This window comes from Macrobrachium nipponense, chromosome 3, assembly GCF_015104395.2.
Source record: "Macrobrachium nipponense isolate FS-2020 chromosome 3, ASM1510439v2, whole genome shotgun sequence".
Classification (NCBI taxonomy): domain Eukaryota; kingdom Metazoa; phylum Arthropoda; class Malacostraca; order Decapoda; family Palaemonidae; genus Macrobrachium; species Macrobrachium nipponense.
In genome coordinates this window covers 135,798,796-135,821,996 of record NC_087202.1, presented here as the reverse complement: position 1 = coordinate 135,821,996, position 23,201 = coordinate 135,798,796, and the positions used below count along the sequence as shown (strand labels likewise).

Sequence of the window (23,201 nt, the reverse complement as noted above, 5' to 3'; positions counted from 1 at the left end):
GCATATAGATTAGTATAGTATATATATATATATTAGCTATATATATATATATATATATATATAGATATATATATATATATAGATATATTATATGATATATAACTATATAATATATATAGATATATATATATATATATATATAGATAATATATATAGTATATCTACTAATATATATATATATATATATAGTAGATATCTATATATATATATATATATATTTAATAGATATATATATAATTTATATATATATATAGATATATATATATATATATATATAGATATATATCTTATATATATATAGATTATATATATATATATATATAATATATAGATATATATATATATATATATATATATATATAGATATATATATTATATATATCTAGCTATATACTATATATATAGATATATATATATATATATATCGATATACACTATACGTATATATATATATATGATATATATCTATATATATATATATAAATATCTATATATATAGATAGATATATATATATATATAGATTAGATATAATATTATATAATATATATAGATCTATAAATGTATATATATAGTATATATAAATCAATAATAATATTAGATAATATAAATAAATATATATATATTATAATTAATATAGATATATAAAGTATATATATATATATTATTATTATAGATATAGTATTAAGATATCGATAATATATATTATATAATATATATAGATGATAATATATATATATATATATCGATCTATTTATGATCTCTCTAAATCTATCTATATATTCATAATACTTATATATATATCGCTGATACTAATATAATATAAAGATATAATATATCTATAGATATAATATATTAATGGATTATATACAGATATCTATATAGATAATATATATATATAGAGATTATAATATATATATATATGCTATATATATAATATATATAGATATATAATATATATTGATATATAATATAAGATTATATATATGTATATCATATATATATATATCTATATCGATATTATAATAGTTAATATAAGGATAATATTCAAATAATATATATATCTAATCTTATATAATATTAGATATATATATATATAAATAGATTATATATATCTATAATAGAATTAAATATATATATATAGATATCGATACCTATAGATATAGATATCTCGTATAAAGATAGTATTCTAATATAATATCTATAGATAATCTATCGATATATCTAATATGTATATATAGATATATCTATAAGCATCTTATAATTATTATCTTATATATTTAATCTATCTATAGATCTCGATATCTTGATATATATATAATAGATTATTCGGAATTGTATCTAATATCTAGAATATATAGGTATCTATCTTAATAAGACTAATATCTAGATCTAATAGATAATCTCTCTAGGATCTTCTTAGCTTATATCTATATAATTATATATATAGCTATATTATTATTTCTATATCTAAGAGATCTATATATAATAGCTCTCTATAAGATATATTCTATATATAGAATAATATTCCTAAGATATATATAATATATCTAAAAGATTATATAGTATCTATATATGGTCTATATATTATATATATATGATATTAATATATTCTATATTATAACTATAGATATTATTATAATATAAGGATCATATATAATATAATAATATAGCTATATATACTCTCTATAGATCTATATATATAGATCTCTCTAAGAGATATAATCTCTCGATATTTATAGTATACGATTATTATAATATATCTATGATATATAGATATAGATATCTAGATATAGATATATAGATATTAATATATATATCGATATATGATATATAGATTCTTATATTCTCTAATATATATAGATATATAAGATCTATAGATAGATATCTTATAGATATATCTATATCGATATATCTAGAATATATATGATATACGATAGTATATTAAGATATATTATATATAGATATTATTATAGATATATATAGATAGTATAAGATATCTTATAGTAATATATATATATTAGATATCTATATATATCATATGTATATATATATATATATTAGATATAAGTTACTATTATTAGATTATCTAATAGATTATATATATATATATCTATAGAATATGATCTCTAATAAGATCTAGATAATCTAATCTATATATAATAGATATATATATATATAGATTATAATATAAGATCTATATATATAAGATCTATATAGATGTATATATCTTAGTCTATCTATTATATAGATATAGATATATATAATATATATATCATTATAGATAATATCTATTATCTAGATATATATATATAAAGATTATAATAGAATTTATAGATATTCTATTATTTATAGGATATATATATATAATTAGATATATTATATATATATTAAGATTATAATATATATATAGATATATATCTCTATATATAGATATATATATAATATAATATATAGATATATATATATTATATAGATTCTATCTATATAATATCAGAATATATATATATATATATCTATAATCTTATATTATAATTTTCTATTTAAATTTATATGATATATATACATATCATGTAGTATAGATAGATTATCTATATCGTAATAGATTATAATATACTATATAGTTATAGATGATATCGATATAATATAGTCTTAGATTATATATACTAGGATATCGTAAGTATTAGATTTATATATTATTATAATAATAGAATATATAGTATACAAAATATAGCAACTCTATATATAGAATGTTTAAAAATATTCTAGATTTATAATATATAATACTCTATATAGATATATATATTAGATTTATAGATATATACTAGTAGATATCTAGAGATATATATAGATAATCTATATTAGATTATATATATAATAGTATATAGGATATATATAAATATATATATAATATTAGGATATCTCTATTAGTAGATATATATATAAGATATGTATATATATTTAATATATATATATATATCTATATATATATATATACTAGGTTATTATATGATATATATTCAAATATATCTCGCTATTTCTCTATATATATAGACTATCTATATAGATATATATCTTATATAGATATATAAATATATATATAGATATATTATATATATATATCCTCTATATTAGATATATTATATATATCTAATATATAGTATATATATATATATATATCTATATATAGATATATATTTATATAATATATATATATATATAGCTTATATAGATCATAAATATATATATAGATATAGATCTTATATTATATATATATATATAGATATATATACTATATATATATTATATATATATATATATATATGATTATATATAATATATATAGATATATATATATATATATATATATATATTATATATATAATATATATATCTATCTCTAGATATCTATATCAAATCTATATATATATATCTAGATATATTATATATATATATTTAGATATATATATATGTATATATATATTCTATTATATACTATATATATCGATATATATAGATATATATATATCCTATATCTTATATATATATAGTAGATATATATGCTCTTATATATATATATATATCTTATATATATATAGATATATATATATATCTATATATCTCATATATAGAATATATATATATATAAATCATATATATATATAGTATATTATATAGATATATAAATATCATATCTATTATAAATATATATAGATATATATATTCATATATATCTATAGATATCTAATATATATCTATATCTATATATCTATATACAAATATATAGATATATATATAGATATATATATATATATATATATCGTGAGATATATTATAGATATATATATATATATAGATATATAAATATCTATATATATATATATATATATATATATATATAAAGATCTATATATTATATCGGATATATATATATATCTTATATATATATATATATATATTATATATATATATATAGGATCTTATATATATATATTATTTCTTATATATATAATCTCCTTTCTTATATATATATCATATCTAGATATTATAAATCGTTATATTCTTATATATATATATATATATAGTCTATATATATAGCTCTATATAGATATACTATATATATATATAGGATATCTATATATATATATATATAGATCTTATATATATAATAGATAGCTATATATATATAAAAATATATATATCTATAGATTATATATATATATATATATAAGATATATAGATATATATATATAATATATGATAGTATAGGATATATATAGATATATATTATATATAGAATATAATATATATATATAGAATATATATATATGATATATAAAATATATATATATAGATATATATATTATATCTATATATAGAATATAGATTATATATATCTATCAATATAGAATATATATATCTAGATATTATATATATATCTATAGATATAGCTATATATATATAGATATATATATTATATATATATATATATCTAGGATATTATATATCTATATATAGATATATTATATATATATAGCTATTATATGATCTATCTATATATATATCTCTTATAATTGATCTATTTATAAATAGTATATAATATATATATAATCTCTATATATATATATATATATCGATCTCTATATATATATAAGATATATAATATAATATAATATCTTAGATCTATATATATATATATCTATATATATATTGATATATATAGCTATATATCTATATATTATATCTATATATATAATGTTAGGATGTTATTTTCTATATATATAGATATATATATATATATATAGATCTTATATATATATATATAGATATATATCTAATATTATTATATATATATATATATATATATATATTTATATATATTATATATATATATAGATATATATAGCTATCTATATATATAGATTATATTATAAATATATATAATTATATTTATATATCTATATCTATATATATCTATATAATATATTATATATATATATATATATATATATAGATATAAATATATATATATATATATATATATATATATATAAATATAAAAAAAAAAAAAAAAAAAAATATATATATATATATATAGTATAGATATATAAATATATATCATATATTATATAAATATATATATATAGAATATATATATATATATATATATCTATATAGATATAAAGATATCTAAAATAAATAATATCTATATATATCTATATATTCTATTCTATATATATATATCTATTATAGATATATATATATATATCTTATATATATTATATATCTAGAATATATATTATGTATCTATATATATATATGTATATAGATATATATATATGCTATATATATATATAGCATATAAATCCCCTATATCTATATAGTCTTTATATATATCTATGATCTCTCCATCTATATCTATCTATCTTATATCTAGTAGATATCTATTCTATATATAGTCTCTCTATATATATCATATCTTCTTATATAGTCAGTCTATATATAGATATATCTCATCGCTATCTAATATATTATCTTCTCTTCTATCTCGATATCTATTATATGCTATATAATGTATCTCTATATAAATATCTATATATCTATATATAGATCTTAGGTATAAATATCTATATATATATATATATAGATATATAAATATATATAATATATATATAGATTAGAATATATATTCTCTCGTATATATCTATATATAGAGATATATTATCTATCATAGTATATATATGTATATATCGATATATCATATAATATTATATCTTGTATACTCTATCTCTATATATTATATATTATATATATATCTATCTTTAGCTTCTATATATCTTTAGTATATTATATTATATTATATACTATAGTTTATCGCATATATATTATATCTATATATTATATATATATATATATATATCTTTCTATATTTATATATATATATATATATATATCTATATATATATATCATATATAAAGAAGATCAGAGTGGCAGTGGAAACAGGCTGGTACATAAAAGCATCTTTATTAGTGCCGACGTTTGAAACTTCAAATCTATGCCAGTGTTCCATTTCTGCATGATAAAAGTTTTAACTAAATGCTTTCGCAGATTATTTCAAGATATTACGGAGCAGTTAAAATTAATCCGATTCCAAAGAATCCTCTGAAGACTGGATCTTTATTCAATACTAAATACCGTTTAGGCGACCTTATGACGTCTGGGGTGATATATAAATACGATTGTCCTCGAGGAACTTACGTGGGCTACACCCAAAGACTTCTCCAGGTATGGGCCTACTCTCAACAGAGGAGTTAGCTATCGAACGGGCAATAAATTGAATAATCCCGAATTTTCGATTATAAGAGAGCATGCCAAAAATATGGTAGTGACATTGAATACAATCAATTTAAATCATAACAAGGGCCTCTTCCGAGCTAGCACTATCTATTCTGGAATCGCTAATTATCAAACAGACAGTACCATTGTTGAATGCCCAAAACTCCCCCACCCCTCTCTACCTTTCGTAGCCGTCTTCTTTGCTTTTCACCTGCCCTTATTCCATTCGCCCTTCTTCTCCTTTCTATATAGGTTGGTACCTTCTGCAATAATGAATCTATCTTGATGTAAATTTGGTTTTAAAGAGATTTTTGTATGTTTGTTTTTGTAATTAACAAGATTTATTCTTTTATTTACAGCCTTGAAAATGAGACTTGTGTCTTGAAACGTCGGCACTAATAAAGATGTTTTTATGTACTAGCCAGTTTCCACTGCCCTCTCATCATATATCGACTGATTAGCTGTCCATATATATGTATGTGTGTGTATATATATTATATATATATTATATATATATATATATATATATAATATATATATATATATATATTATATATTATATATACATATATATATAGGTATATAATGTGTGTAAAATATAGTATGTGCATGTGTATAGAAATATAGTCCTATCACTAAAACCACGTGATACTTTCTACGTCAAGCAATATGTCAGGGCTCGGTCAAGCCGACTGCCTATCGCAGTATGTAAACCTAAGCCATCGTCAGAATGTTGGCTGGGGCATATGCACTTACCAATTATAATTATACTTGAAAGGAAGTTACTCCTAAGTTCTCAAGTAATAATGAATTCATTACTAACTGTAATTTGCGGCTTGATATTTGTTTGTGTATGTATGTATGTATGTATGTATATTTTCGTGTAAACTAATCTTAGTATTCCGCCATCATTATTAGGATAAAGCGTGCCTTTAAAACACCTGCCATGTCGCTATAAATGCAAACCAGGAAACAAAAGACACCAAATAAACATCATCTTTCAATGAGTGAGCTCAATATAGAGCAGCTATAAAAGCGACACGAACTATCAATAGGCGGTGTCAAATACTATAAATAGGCAATTCTTGTTTTCATGTTTTGCATGACAGTTGCTTAGTTATGTTACTCAATAATTGCCTTTACAGAGAGAATTGAATAATTATCATGGAGATTTAAGTAACTGTATAAGTATCGACAGAAATGTATCAAGAATACCTGAATGAGATGAGAATGTGAATGAGTTACTGCTTGAGGAAAAATATATATTCAGTTTTTTTATGGTGTAAACATTTGCAAATTGTATTTTACACTAAAAATAAATGTATGAGGAATGTACTTTCATTCAGAAACACAAAACTCTCTCTCTCTCTGTCTCTGTCTCTCTCTCTCACCTACCTAGCAGAAAGATACGAACTTCACCCACGACCGATTACTGTATCCATGACGTCATACCCTTTGTAGATTAATGACGTCACTCATCAATATCCCAGCTTATCATGGCTTCACAATGACGTCATTTCAGGAGTACTGAGAGAGAGAGAAGGCTTTAAAGGAGATGGAGTTCCAACCCCTACGAGAGTAACTTTACGCTCCTTGGCCGAGATAACCTATTAATTTCATTACCGAGGTTAATTAATTCTAAGAGGAATTTGAAATGGCTTATCTAGGTTTGTGAGTCGGATATTATGGAAATATATTAACTAGTTTAATGTTGATGTTACCCTTTGATGTTAATGCTACCCTCTGATAGAAAATATCTGTTTTCCTCTTTGAACTCTTACAGCAACTGCGTACGTTTTTATTCAAATATTTATGTATTAAATATAATAATATTTGTATAACCTTGAGCATATATCCGATATCTCATGTAACTATGTAATTGTAATAACCACAATGATCTCTTAACTTTTTGAATTCTCAATTTTTTGCATCACTTCCTACGACAAAGACCGAGATCCAGTGACAAGAATATGAAGATATTCTGACGTTAGTAGCAGGATTCGAACCAGCATCTGGAGCAATAGAACAATATCATGCTATCGACCTGACCACTATAGTATACACTGATATGTTTTTGAATTTTTGTCACTTACACATGCGTGGCTTTCTTTTCACAAATATTAAGCTACAAATGTCGTCAATATCCATTTCACCACAACTTACATCCGTGGGGAATTATAACTGGTAAGCGCTTCGTCCCCGGCAGGATTCAAACAGATTTTATATATATATATATATATATATATATATATATATATTATATATATATATATATATATAATATATATATATATATATATATAATATATATATATGCATGCGTGTTAGTGGGTGTATGAAACAACAGTCTACAAACTGCACGTATCAGACAGGCAAACCTGGGACCATGGTTTTGCTATTGTTGAGTTGGCCTATCTTCTTCATCAAAATTGCACCGAGCGATCGTGAAAGTGAAGTGTATTCGAACGAGATAATGCTCTTCTCACATAATTCAGGAGCACTGAAACCTTGGCTGGAAAGGCAACAATTCTTTCCGTGATATCTGTACTTCGACACAGTTTTCTTCTTTTATTAGAAAACTAACGTAAAATTCGCACGTAAAGCGAAAGATGAGGACACTTCACGTCCATTTTGAAAGATGACTCAACAAGAGAAGACCTCCTGATAAATGCTAATGCTCTCTAACACCCTCGTTCTCTCAAGAGCATTGTTCAATTTGCAGTTACTCAGAATGATATATCATTATGTTTTTCCGTCGACTGTCTTTCAGAATCTCGCCGATCTTCATGTCATTTCATTTATTTTCGATAGGTTGGTGGGGACAGTGCAGATAATCACATGACAATATATAGGCAACTTTCACCGAAGTTTTGACGACTTAATGGAGTCAGTTTTTCTGTTTATTATCTATTTTTATTTATTTTTTATGGAATGCTTACCCATCCCACAACGTATTTAAAAAAATAAACAAATAGTTTTTAACAATGATGGTGGGAAACTTGTTTTGTCTTCCAGTTATGGCCGTTAATATATTCGGAATGAACCCTACGTTCTGTAAAAAATGAACAGAAGAGAGAGAGAGAGAGAGAGAGAGAGAGAGAGAGAGAGAGAGAGAGAGAGAGAGAGAGAGCATTCCTGATAAAAATGTACTTAGTTGTCTATGATATTAAAAAAATAAGCTCTCCCGTCCAAAAACTAATACCTTAAAGAAACATTAATTAATCCGCACTTCGAATAGCCTAGTGCCTGGGAATGGAATTTATAGTAAGAAAATAGTGCCTAGCTCCAAGAAGGAGGGGAGTTATTAGTTGGGTTTTCTCTTACTAACTACAAATAGTTTTTTTTATTATTATTATAAACATTTATCAACGATAATTTATTTCTTCGCCTTGCGAAAACTGAATCTTATTCGTTAAAAAATCACATATAACAGGTAAATAAACAAATATACACATGTGATTAGTTTCGCTAAGGTAGGCCTCATTTCTATGATTAGTTCGATGAAAAAAAAAACATTCGATTTCCATGACAAGTCTCTGATCGTTTCAGTATGTGCATATGATAAACTAATAAACCTGATGAAAGGACCTCATCAAAATTGCACTTCTGAAAAATCAACGCTATTTTGTGCATGTATATATGCATGAATACATATGTAGATATACATATGTAAATATACATATATCTACTTATCTGTTGTCACACCAGTTTTTATCTCATATGTGCATATATACACGTACATGTATACATGTGTATAATTACATACATTCATAAAATTACAGACACACTCTATACATATATAAATTAAGGCATACGCCCTCTTCATGTTACCGGAGTGCGGGGGAGGGGCAGAGTAGGAAGGGGGAATTCTTCCAGATGCCAAGAACCATTTAATGAGGGTACGCGCATCCTAAAGCGTCTTTGTGCCAATTGAAAAGTCCAATAATGACCTCATCTTTATTATTCCTTTCCTTATTACTTAAGGGTTTCTGCTCGTAGAATGTTGTTCTTGTGAACTGATTTCACTTTTGTAAAATATATCTTTTTTATTATTATTATAAAATATTTGGTAAATTCTACTTTAATGGACGCCGAATGGAATCGAATGGACGCCGTGTTTAGTCTATACTAGTCACCATGGGATGAACGCTGAAACATGAACAAAAGACGGTCAATATCTCGGTAACACAAAATTTATGGTAACATTTGGAATGATCTTCGTATTAGCCTAATCGTGTTCTGCGCATAAACTAATTATCGAGTACCTTTCAATAATTCACTGAAATTTGAAAAAGTTATCTAAATATCATATGAACACAAACACAATACATAAATATTAAAAACACAAGTAAAAGGGTGTAAGTATTACGGTCGTCGACTGGAGGAACCAAGCCGCGGTAGCAGTTTTCAGTTTTACTCATACAGAGGCTATCCGTGTATGTTAACTAAGTAACCGTACTCTAACCCTCAGTCTTCCCTTCACACAATGTGACAGCCCTATGAACACATCGACCCTGCCTGCTCCCCTATTAACACCAGTTACACGACCCACCGTTCAGGTTTCTCGATGTTTTCGCTTTCTTAATAGGTGTCTGTGTTGATTTCACCGCATGCGTGAACCGAAAGGCTATACTACCCCCATCTGAATCGGTAACTACCAATTTACATACAAATTAGCCTTCACGTTTTAGTACCAGTTCCGTGAGGACGAACATAAAATGCATAAACAAAATTAAGAAAATTCATAAACAAACAAAATGCATAAAAAAACACACAAAGGACGGCAAATATCACAAAGTACACAAACAAACAAAAATACGGAAAATATAAACATAAGCAAGATATAAACACAAACAAAACACACAAAAAGTCGTAAATATTCCCTTCGGCGATATCAGGAATGGTAGCTGTCTATTTTGTGATGGTAGGCCTATGTAGGCAGAAAACCGAAAGCAAGTAGGCTAGGCCCAATGAGGAAACAAAATGATCATCACACTTACCAACATATGCATCATCACCATCATAAATGCTTCGGTCATCACGCTGTGGTTATTACTATCACCCGTGGCCATAGCATGAGGTCAATTTCATCATCACTACCACCTGCCTCTTCATGCACGCCAACATGGTACTGGGATTAGCTATGTGGCCACAGACTAGGCGCCGTGAATAGACACTGCTTGCATTTCTTCTTTCCCTAGTCAATCCTTGTAACATCACAAATGTAGGTACTTAAAATGAGGAAGAAACAAGAAATACTAGTAATCCTTAGGAGCTTGTTATGGGTAGTACTCAAAACCAAGGTATCTGTGGCAGTCCACAACCCAGACACATAGAAAGCTCAACCAATTAGAACAAGGTCTGTTCCCCCACTCCGTTTACGCTGGCCACCATATTCCATATACGTCTGTCCTTGTCTCTTTTCGCGTGAGCATTTAATTCTAGGGATCTACAACAAAATTAAAACAGAAGCTTGGATCATTTTGCACACATTTGTAGAAAAATCGATAAGATTCGTATGAGATGAAGGAAGATTGATAAGTTTCGCTTGTGTTTGATCCAAGTTGGGAAGGCTAAATAAAGTATCTACACTCTTTTAAGATTTACGCTTGTTTCAAATTCTTGGACATTTGTGGCAGTTCAACTTTTGATTTCCTATTGTTGCTGTAATTTCATTACAACCGCATGCGTCACTATAACGCCTGCTCTTCTTTATACTGTATGCAGCAGCAGCAGCAGATCCACATACAATTTGTTAGGATACTTAGGCCCACACAGATTCTTGCAGTGATAGCTATTTGTTATTGCAGTAACTATTATGATTGTTTCTCCACTCGCACTAATCAATTATAAAATACATTGGTTCATTTCACAAGATCCACTTTCTGACACCTACACGAGACTATGGTAGGTATATGCAGAGGATCACCTTCGGTACCAGACTAAACCGTCACAAAGTGTGAAGTAAACTGACTGTCTGACGGGAGAACCGAGACGACCGAGAATCGTCAGTATATTACTTCGGAAAAGTTACTAGATACCTCCATAACGGTAATTACCACACTTGCAAGACACTTTAAAGGCGCTTAAATAAATACACACATACATACATAATATATATGCATGTTTGTATGCGTGTGTCAGATAATCAAGTATGATTCGGGACCTTATTTAAATGTTCGATTATTGTCGTCAGCATAAAGCTGTTTAATCGCTCTACAAACTTCAAAGAAATCCCGAGAAAATTATTGGTGACAGAATGTTTCAAATGACCTAAATGCTTTGAGAGACAACAGGTATTAGAAAACTCGCAAAGCACGGGAATAGCCAAAAATATTCTTCCAATAAGCCTATGACTAAGACTAGGCGACGGGGTTTGAATAATTCAAAAAGATCCGACGCTAGGCCTAAATCTCGCCCTTTCGAGATGCGAAGAATATGTGGGAAGCGTTTTCTCGTTGTACATTTTTGTAGGCATATTATGTTCCTCTGAGCCATTGATGCTGGACAGGCAATCCGCCCAAATCCCTTTTGATGGCTGAGTTGAGTAAGTCTACTCGTTATCCGTGCATCCGTTAAAGAAACAAATCTGGGTTTGGCTCTTGTAGCCTTGAAAATTATTAATTCATTTACATATAACGGGAAATTTCATTGCCTTTTATTTTTCATTATTATTGCATCTGTTGTGTTAGCCTTCAGGCAATAGTTTCCAATAACCCATTTACTTAATTAACTAATAATATACTATCTCCGTTCGATGTTCAAATTTGACTCACTGAACGGAACTAAAACTTTTTTCACGCTGGAGTTGAGTCATAAAGTGGTTCCTCTACAATCGAAGGAAAGTAAAACAAATCTGAAATTGATAAGCTTTTATTTCCATATAAAAATACAACTCTAAATGAAACCTTTCACGTTTCTCACAAAAATGAGAAATATGACTTCACAGAAGGCAAGATCACTGTCACTATGCCATTACTCCGAGACCCATTTTGATTTGAAAATCTTTATCAGTATCTCATGAGATCTGCATTTAGTGGAAAAATATCGAAAGTCCTTTATACAATCGCGTGCTAGTTTTTACGACAGTGAAAATATAATGTTTTATCAGTAATGGAGATTGTTATCAGTATTTGCAACACAAAAAGATAGCTTCATTTCAATGGCTAATTTAAGTCAATATTCTATTATTTTTACATTATGGTTATTCATGGTTAACACTGAAATGAGATGGAATGGAATATGAAATTTAGACCAAGTGCTGCGACCTTAGAGGGAATTTAGCGCTGAAACGGAATTTTAGAGTACGCGGTTGCACCATGAAGCAATTGTCAGGAGACGGTGGAACATGAGATAGAAGAAAGAGAATATGAATGGAGGTACAGTAAAATGAATGAAAGGGGTTGCAGTTAGGGGTCGAAGGAATGCTGCGAAGAACCTTCAGTTGCACTGGAGGTAATACCCTGTAGGAATACCGTACCCCGTTAAGGGAGTTGTCACTGGAATGAAGCATACACAATAAATGACACCTGAAAGCGAAACGCGAAGCGTGAATATCAATATCAGTTAACTCAATCATAGAGAAGATTTAATGCCATCCCAGTTTAATGATAAATGTATTAACCGCTTTGTAAACTCTCACGCGTCATATCGAAAATAGTCGCCATGAACATAATTGAATTTTAGATACATATCATTAGCATTATCATACTTAATGAGATCTAGTCTAGGGAGTTTGAGATGAACTGAATATTAGGTCATTAGTTTTGGCTAAAATTGTTCAAATACAGTCTGGCGAATCAGTGACATAAAAAACATTTCCGCTTTCCGGGGTGCCTCCGGGGAGGGAATACCTTAAAATACTTAATACCATGATACTGCATTTTCATTTGGAATTATACAGCTGATTTGTCAGTGAATATAAGTATGATTCATCTGGTTAATATTTCAAAGACCCGAGGAGTGATGTTTCCATCATGAGTTATTACTTTGACGAAAAATGTACTGAAAAATGTACTGGCAGTGAACGACATCAGCTAAACCTTTTGATTGTTTATGTTGAGTCACCCTTATAACACCCTTATACGAAACGTCGTATCACAGACTTGTTTTTGCTTCTCCCGTTGTATAACGTGGCTATTTGTTTTCATTCGAAACTTGTCCAGGACGGACAATTGATAGCGATTTTATTTTATTTTTTTCTAAACCGTGAGACTGACCGTAAGTAAATATTAGTAAAGCTCAAAGCTACGTTTTCCACCTCTCCTTTTGATAGAGTCTTATCCAGTATGAATCAAGAGCGTCTTTCTGCATTTCCCTCTGACTCCTGTCACGGCCTTCTAATGAAGACCGTATTCTTTGGATAGTTGAATTTCGAGCCAGTGGCCCTTGTAGGCTTGTTCCACATGAATAGGGTTCATTTTCTGAATGATAATGATAATAGTAACAAGATCAAACTCCAATTCTTCTTTTTCAGCAAAACCTCTTCATAGAATTCATGTGCCTTACGAAGCATCAGTGTTTCTACGCCTGACTCTAAGATTCCTATTCAGACGGGCGGTATCTTTTGGCTGAAGTGATGCTGATCCTCCAGGACGTCGTCCTTGGCGATGATATACATGTCGTCCTCCAGTGAGTCGTCCCCATCGTCCAAACCATATCTGCAAAAAAAAAAGAAAAAAAAAGATTTCAGTAATGAAAATCCGTTGTATTATGGAGCTGTAAAAAGAAGGGCAATTCTTTATGTCGTCGTTTCAGTCTTAGCCTCTTTTTTTTTCTTTTTTTTTTGTGGGAGTGGGGTGTCGGGGGGGTTGGTTGGTAGTTGGTTTGGAGGGTTAGGGGTGGTAAGGAAAGTGAGTAGTGAGGTTCTAACTGTATCATGTTGCAATACGTAAATATCTAATACAACGTATATAAATCATGGTTTTGGATTGCATTATCCCACTCCAACCTAGGCATTCGTTTTTAGATACCCATCTCTCTCTCTCTCTCTCTCACTCTCTCTCTCTCTCTCTCTCTTTCTCTCTCTCTCTCTCTCTCTCTCTCTCCTCTCTCTCTTTCTCTCTCTCTCTCTCCTTTTAAAGGAATTAACGTTAATCCCCGTAAGCATACAATAAAGAAAACAGCGTCAACCGATTCTTCGAATGTCCAATGTTTCAGCGAACCAAAGTATGTTTATGCCCTTACAACGGCTTTTCTAATTGATGACGTCATAATTTTAGACCTTGCGCTTATTGCACATTACGTTCGTGGAATGGTTGGCCTCTGACATCCAAGAGCTGTTTCAGAGGCATATTCCTTTTTGCAGATTCAGCATGCAACGCTTCCTCATGTTGTTCTGGATGAAATGAGGGTGAAACGGGTGAAAAGTTTCGAAGTCAAATCCAATTTTTTTTTTTTTTTTCATTTTTTACGTCCAATTTTTTCGGTTCAGATGTTTTTCCTTTTTTATGTCTTTATTTTGATATGAGGATAGTTCATTTTTTCCTTTTGTCGTCCACGAACTAAACATATATTACAACATATTCAACTCCACAAAAAGAGGAACTCTGTTCTTTCTGTGAAATTCCATTTCTGAAAATCATGAGAGCAGCGCGAGTAAGCATATGAAAAAACAATAATATATCCTTGTCGTTTCTTTCTCAGTTTGCAGTCACATTTCGGTCCATGGACACACAGATGTCTTTGTATGGATTTGTGAGCATACTGATTTGGAAAATACATGACATAAAAAACTGTCAATCTATCTAACACAGTGTTTACTCAAATGTCATTCTGGTAAAACTCTGGAACGATCATTCATATTTTTTAACGAAGAAAAACATACAACAGTGGGCTAATAATCATATTCTGTTTAAAGTTATATTCATGATGTAATATTTGATTCCTCACGATTATTGACACCATAGCAATTGATTCACGTTCCCATTTTGGGAAGAACATAACCTTTCCCAAGAGTCTGTGGGTTAAGGACCTTTCAAGACTTTCGATGCAAGTGAAGATCATCAAACGAAAGAAGAGAGTAACCATGAGGTTACTAGTTAATTGCTTTTTTAGCGACGACGAATGAAAATTTTGCATTTTGAAGCACAGAAGAATTGTCCAAACGCTGATTTTGAATACTTCTTCAAACCAAAAACTGGAAGAGTCTATTTATTAATTTTTGTATTATAGCAAACCTCAAAACCCAAGGGTTCTACGTACAAAATGTTACTACAGCAAGGCTCAGTCAAATGGAAATGGATAAGATAATATAACTGTAGTGGACGTGAAGAAACTTACCTCCAAACAATGCCGATGCTCAAGAGGACCATAAAAATCCCCGTAGCTACCAAGATGCACGCCAGTGGCATCGGCGGGGTATGAATGGGACGCATGCCACTCATGGGCCGGTTGAGGATGACGTGGTAGAACACGGAGCCCATGGTGACCAAGAGAACGCCCACGAAGAAGCTGAACAGGACGCAGTAGGCTCTGGAGGTCGGGGCGTTCTGGGAGCTGAAGAGACCTTTGTATTTTGTCGAGGTTTGGCACGCGTCCTTGCTCGATACTTTGGGAGAGGGCTGGGGGCTCCGTGAGGACATTTCTGAGGCTGGAGTGTCCACTTCTGTTGGTGCATTGGAATTATGGAACGAATCAGTCCAAAGGTTATGGAAGAATAGCTCTGTTCTCTCTCTCTCTCTCTCTCTCTCTCTCTCTCTCTCTCTCTCTCTCTCTCTCTCTCTCTCTCTTCAAGAATAATAATCCTAGGTGTATTAGAATTATGGAACGAATAAATCGAAAAGCTACGGAAGAATAGCCTCTCTCTCTCTCTCTCTGTGTGTGTGTGTGTGTGTGTGTGTGTGTGTGTGTGTCCGAAAAAATATATTTTCAATCGAACTTTGTATTATTTTCTTCGTGAGAAAATTGTGTTTCTTTTCTAAACGGGCTATTTAATTGTTTCCCCTACCAACTGTCACGTGTATTTTCCATGCTATAGGCTCATTTTTCATTAGAAGGCAAGAGAGGGTTACGTATCATCCTTGGAAAGTATTTCCGTCCTCGCTTACAAGGATATTTCTCAGTACATGTAAACATTTCAGTCAAGGCGAGGTATTTCCAAATGTTGTACAGATGCTATTCCTTTTTACGGTAATGACCAAAACTATCTGTCTCTGAGGAATAAAAGTAAGAGACGTTGAAGAATAAATGCTAACATGCACTTTTTCGACCTTCCACAAAACCAAGAACTTGACCACTTAAAATCGCACCGAAGGAATAGAGTTTTCTGTACAGCTTACAATGCTGCATGAAATATTCAGCCACGCTCCATGAAACTCTCAGCCGCGTCCTATGAAAGTTTCCGCCAGGACAGGTGATGGCCTGTATACAGACACACGAACAGGGCTAAACTTAACCTTAAATGAGAAAAAACCTCCTGAGAATTGAGCGCTGTAATTCGGTATGTTTGATGGCTGTAGGGTGGATGATCAACATAGCAATTTGCAGCCTCTAACGTCAGTCATTTTCAAGATCTGAGGACGGACGGACAAGCAAATAGCTATCCAAAAAAATAAATAAAAAACGTGTACCTCCCATCAACTGCCCTAGAATTTCCATTCACTCATCTAGGCCTAAAGCTAGGCCTATGACGAAATGAGCAGCCATCACGACGTCCTGGTTAAGCCGAGGCTTTCCATAGCCCAATTCACCCAAGAGAGTCGGCCTTTTAATGAAAACAGGGAGAAAGCGAAGGAGGGAAGACTTTCTCTGGCTTCTTCAAGTGTTTCAGCGAGAGGCCATTCCATTGGGAATGGATTTTTCTTGAAGAACTAAATGACGTGCAATTTATTATTAATGACTTGCATATTGTAATTGCAGTTATCATTAATCATAGTAAATGATAAAACTTTAGCTATATGGAATGGAATGGAGTTTGGCCAAAGGCCATTCAGCGCTGACAGGGAAACTAAGAATAGAAAGGTTTGAAAAGTGTAACAGGAGGACAACGTCGCAGGTCCTCTACGAAACAATTGTTAGGGAAGAGAATCTGACGGGGCGCAGTAAAAGGAATGGAAGGGGTTGCAGCTACGGGTGGAAGGGACGCTGCCTACAGTGCACCTAGTGAGGTGCACTGGCGGCACTACCCACAGACAACTAACGTTGATATTAACTTTTGATAACTGATTTGACCGCGCAACGAAACCCTCTATTCACTTGATGCCTGCGACGAGTTAACTCGAATTTCTTATTTTTCACATTAGTAACTTGACGGGCAAAATATCCTCTTGGATTATTTAATAGGACATTAAAGTCAGGAAAACAGCGGTGATGTCGGTTGCTTCCTGGTGCCTTTGTGTTATTCAGGGCTGTCTCCGAGTTGAAATTTATGAACTTTCTGTATTTAAAAACTTCTCGTTCAAGTAAGAATTTTAAGGTATGTATTTTTCTAATGCCATTGTAGTTTTTAGTTTAATCAACTGAAATGAAGAGAGAGAGAGAGAGAGAGAGAAGTGCAGTGTTAATCCGTTCTTTTATAACTCAATGAATATAAGTAACTTATGAAACACTTAAGGACAGACAGGCATCTTGAATTGTCGCTTTATGATTCAACACACCAGTTGATTTAAGGTTAATTCATTTTCTTCTTTTTATGAATACGGAACCTCTCTCTCTCTCTCTCTCTCTCTCTCTCTCTCTCTCTCTCTCTCTCTCTCTGCTAGTGCTTCAGATGTTCAATGCATAATTTGAATGAACAATAAAAAGAAATATTTGATATATGACTAAACTATATAATATTCTTTTTTCACGTAAAAAAAGCAGATCAAATCTTAAAATAACGCTAAACAACAGTCTTATTATACCTTGCCTGTTCCAAGTCTCTCCCGGTCATAAGAACGAAGAAAGCGTTCCTGGGTATTATCAATGTTGCAGTTCTCGTAGTAAGTTCTCCTCCCAGAAAGTACTATAACGTCGATAGAACTTCACTTTCACTGCAGATCTACCCACATCCGTCGACTCCCGAGGGGCGAGATACAGGTCGCACATGGAAATCTCTCCTGGCGCGACAGCAGCGCGGCCGAACACGACAAAGGTAAGTTTCCGACTAAATTGTTGCTTTAGTTTAGCCTTTAGGTCGAGTTCAGCCGAGCTTTAGAGAACACAGTACCGAGCAACAGGTGCCAGATGCGTGTTTTTATTTCCTATTTATTAATTAACAGCGGACTCTTCGGCAAGAACCCGTGCTTGCTGAATTATTAAGATTCTTCAAATAGATTAGATTTGCATGTTCTATTTACAACGTTCTTCGGCAAGAATCATGAAAATGCTTTAATAATTGTTGGCAAACACATGGGCTACCGCCCACACACTTGTGTAACAATGCTCTAACTGACATCACTCGATTCATTATAGTAGCCACCAATTACGGGTCTTTACTCATAATTTACTCTTTGAATTCTGCAAGTACGAACCTATTATCAAATCGTATCCAGACAAATACTGCGAGTATATCTCCATCTAAAAAAGGTTTTTAGACTAAGTTCTCGAATCCAAACGAAGTGTTATTAGGGAAAACTTCTCTGTTGGAGTTCTGCGGTGTCATTTGCAGTATCAGAATTATACACGTTGTTCGTTCCGTTCTCAACTGACATCCGAAACCCTCGAGACTTCGACGGGAGGAATGTTTTTAAAGTTAGTGAATGGAATCTTTGACAGACGTCATCTCCAAAATCTTTGAAGCATTCGAATGGATGTTGGAAATGATTTATCGGCAGTCAAGATTTGCTGTCAAATGCAAAGAGAAAACTAGGATACATTATTTGGGATCTCTTAGATACTGAGAAACTATCAAGGGAACTGCCTCAAGGAGTCGTGGATTGTTTGAACATTATTAAGCAAAGGATGATCAGGAAAGGAATCTGTGTGTTCTAAGCCTACATAAATATAACGCTATTATATACATACTACAGACATACATACATAAATACATACACACACACACACACACACACACACATATATATATATATATATATATGTGTGTGTGTGTGTGTGTGTGTGTGTGTGTGTGCACGCGCGCGCTTGTTTGTTGTTTTATACATATGTATATATATATATATATATATATAAAATAAAAAAAAATAAAAAAATACCTATATTTATATATGCATACTATTATATAAAGAATACATCCTGATAAAATCACTGATGTTTCATCTTAATTTTGTTCGTTGTGATTGATAGAAGCAGTTTTATATTAGTGTCAGAAAGACTTCCCTCTCTCCCCCTGTCCCGTTTTTCTGTCTGTCACGTAAGTCAATAACATTACAGCTCTGCCAGAATTTCAGTCTGTGAGGATGTAGTTTGCCAGAGACCCCAAAGTCCTAACTTGCTGTGGTGGGGAGAATATTTAATATCACGAGGCAAAGCTACCTGTCATGAACACATTTTGCGAGTCAAAGTATTTCTAAATCTTCGTTGACTCTCGTATTAAGTTATCCTTGCATGCAATGCGCGTTGCGATATGCCTTGTCATCGTTTCTTCGGAGTGGTGCATTACGAAATGATGCTTTGCGAGAGTTGGTCAATATAACCTTTTCGTGATAAATGACTGAGAAATATTTTCAGAACTTGAAAAGGCTTCACTTTCGAGAAACGAGCTAAATTAGGCGGTTGTGAACTCAAAACGCATTTTGATTTAAAAGCATAATTAACACAATTATGTAAAATGTTTTAATATTATCTGTCTCAAATCGATAATGATACAAAAATCAGATTTGTTCCTCGTTAGACGAGTGGTTTTCGCACTCGGCTACCAATCCTGTGGTCCGAAGTTCGATTCTCGACTCGGCTAACGCGGAATCGGAGGAATTTATTTCTGGTGATAGAAATTCATTTCCCGGTTTAATGTGGTTCGGATCCCACAATAAGCTGTAGATCCCGTTGCTAGGTGACCAATTGGTCCTAGCCACGTAAAACTATCTAATCTTTCGGGCCACCCCTAGGAGAGCTGTTAATCAGCTCAGTGGTCTGGTGAAACTAAGATATGCTAATTTTACAAAAATCACATACCTTTTCATTCAAAATGAGCACCAAATTGAATCCTGGCTTCATGTTGTATATATATATTTAAATATATATATATATATATATATATATATATATATATATATATATAAAACCATACCTCTAGGTATTTAATCAAAGATGCTATGAAGTACGAATGAAAACCGAATCGGATATTTAAAAAAACAAAATAAATTTGTCGTTTCTACATCCATCCTCATAGATGGCAATCTTAGGGTATTTCTGGCTGTTCATCAAAACTGTCAGCGGCTTCCAAATACAATATACTGAGACGAAGGGAAAAAAATACCTCTCACACAGTTTAATTAATTTGAATGTACAGATCTAAAAGGGTTGTGTAATATGCACCAAGTGCAATAGTCACAATTCGTATTTGAGAAGAAAGTACCTTTTAACGGACAGAATAAGTTTATGTATGTTTCAGTAATAAAAAATTCTCCGTAATAAAACAACTCTTATTATTATTATTATTATTATTATTTATTATTATTATTATTATTATTATTATTATTATTATTATTATTATTATTATTATTCAGAAGATCAACCCTATTCATATGGAATAAGCCAACTATAGGCCATCATAGGGGCCAATGCCTTGAAGATCAGGCTTCCAAAGAATATTAAGGTGCACATTAGGAAGAAGTGAGAGAAGGTACAGACCTTACCTTACCTTACAGACTATACAGCTCGTTCGGGTTGCCCCAGGTCCCTCAGTGTGAGGCACCTCTTATGTCTACCAGAGAATTCCTGATGCATCTTCCGGTATATTTTGCATCTTCCAATCTTGGATGGCATGGGATGCAGCTTAGATATTTGTCGAAATTACTCTTAAACACATCTACGCTCACTCCTGATAAGTTCCTCAGATGAGCTGGCAGCGCATTGAATAGACGCTGCATTATCGATGCTGGTGAGTAGTGGATTAACGTCTTGTGTGCTTTCGTTAGTTTTCCTGGTATAGTTTTGGGCACTTTTAATCTACCTCTGCTTGCTGTTTCTGATGTTTAACTCCATGATGATTTCGGTAATTCCTTCTATCTGTTTCCAGATATTACCTTTCTAGACTATATACGCAATTTTAAAAATTGTAGCCTTTCCCAGTAGTCAAGATCCTAACTTCTTCTATTTTAGCTGTAAAGGACCTTTGTACACTCTCTATTTGTGCAATATCCTTTTGGTTGTGTGGGTACCATATCAAATTGCAATATTCAAGTGGACTACGTTTTATAAAGCAAAATCACGTGTTCGGCTTTTCTTGTTTGAAGTGCCATAACAACATTCCCATTTTTGCTTTGCATTTTGCCAATAGTATTGCTATTTGATCATTGCATGACATGTTCCTATTCAACATCACACCAAGGTCTTTAACTGCTTCCTTATTTGTGGTTGTTCTCGTTATTAGGTCCCCTACATGCATATAGCATTCCTTTATCTCCCTAATTTATTAATTCAAATTTATCAGAGTTAAATACCATCCTATTTACCTCTGCCCATTCATATATTTTGTTTAGGTCTCTTTGTACCGAGTTCCTATCGCCATCACAAGTAATTTCTCTACTTATTCTTGTGTCCTCGGTGAAACTACTCACTACTGAGTCCTTAACATTACTGTCTATGTCTGCAATCATAACAACAATGCAGCTAACACTGTACCTTGTGGCACACCAGATATTACCTTAGCTTCATCCGATTTCTCATCGTTTGCAATTACTATCTGTTTTCTTTTTTATAGAAATTCTTTTATCCGTCTTCCTACTTTGTCCACAATATTATGTTTTCTTCGCTAATATATTATGG

The 23,201-nt window shown here is 30.7% G+C and overlaps 1 protein-coding gene and 1 long non-coding RNA gene across 2 annotated transcripts in view; both read right to left on the bottom strand.

The window, feature by feature from the left end:
- The window catches only part of LOC135222297 (uncharacterized), a 483,656-nt gene extending 471,300 nt beyond the window's left edge, over positions 1 to 12,356 (bottom strand). The window contains exon 1 of the long non-coding RNA XR_010316271.1: positions 11,336 to 12,356. This is a non-coding gene — a long non-coding RNA (uncharacterized LOC135222297). The remainder of the gene's footprint in view (positions 1 to 11,335) is intronic.
- A 936-nt stretch (positions 12,357 to 13,292) lies between these two features.
- Positions 13,293 to 16,933, bottom strand: LOC135222296 (uncharacterized). The gene is made up of 2 exons (XM_064260394.1): positions 16,617 to 16,933; positions 13,293 to 14,995 (listed from the first exon to the last, which is right to left on the bottom strand). The coding sequence occupies exons 1-2, from the start codon at positions 16,916 to 16,918 to the stop codon at positions 14,884 to 14,886; spliced, it is 414 nt and encodes a 137-aa protein (XP_064116464.1). The 5' UTR covers positions 16,919 to 16,933; the 3' UTR covers positions 13,293 to 14,883.
- Between the last annotated feature and the right edge of the window lie 6,268 nt (positions 16,934 to 23,201).

Excerpts from the sequence above, each read along its gene's own strand:
- LOC135222296 (XM_064260394.1), bottom strand. The coding sequence starts at position 16,918 with ATGTCCTCACGGAGCCCCCAGCCCTCTCCCAAAGTATCGAGCAAGGAC. Across the intron at positions 14,996-16,616 it reads AGCATCGGCATTGTTTGGAG|ATATGGTTTGGACGATGGGG; the intron begins GTAAGTTTCTTC and ends TTTTTTTTGCAG.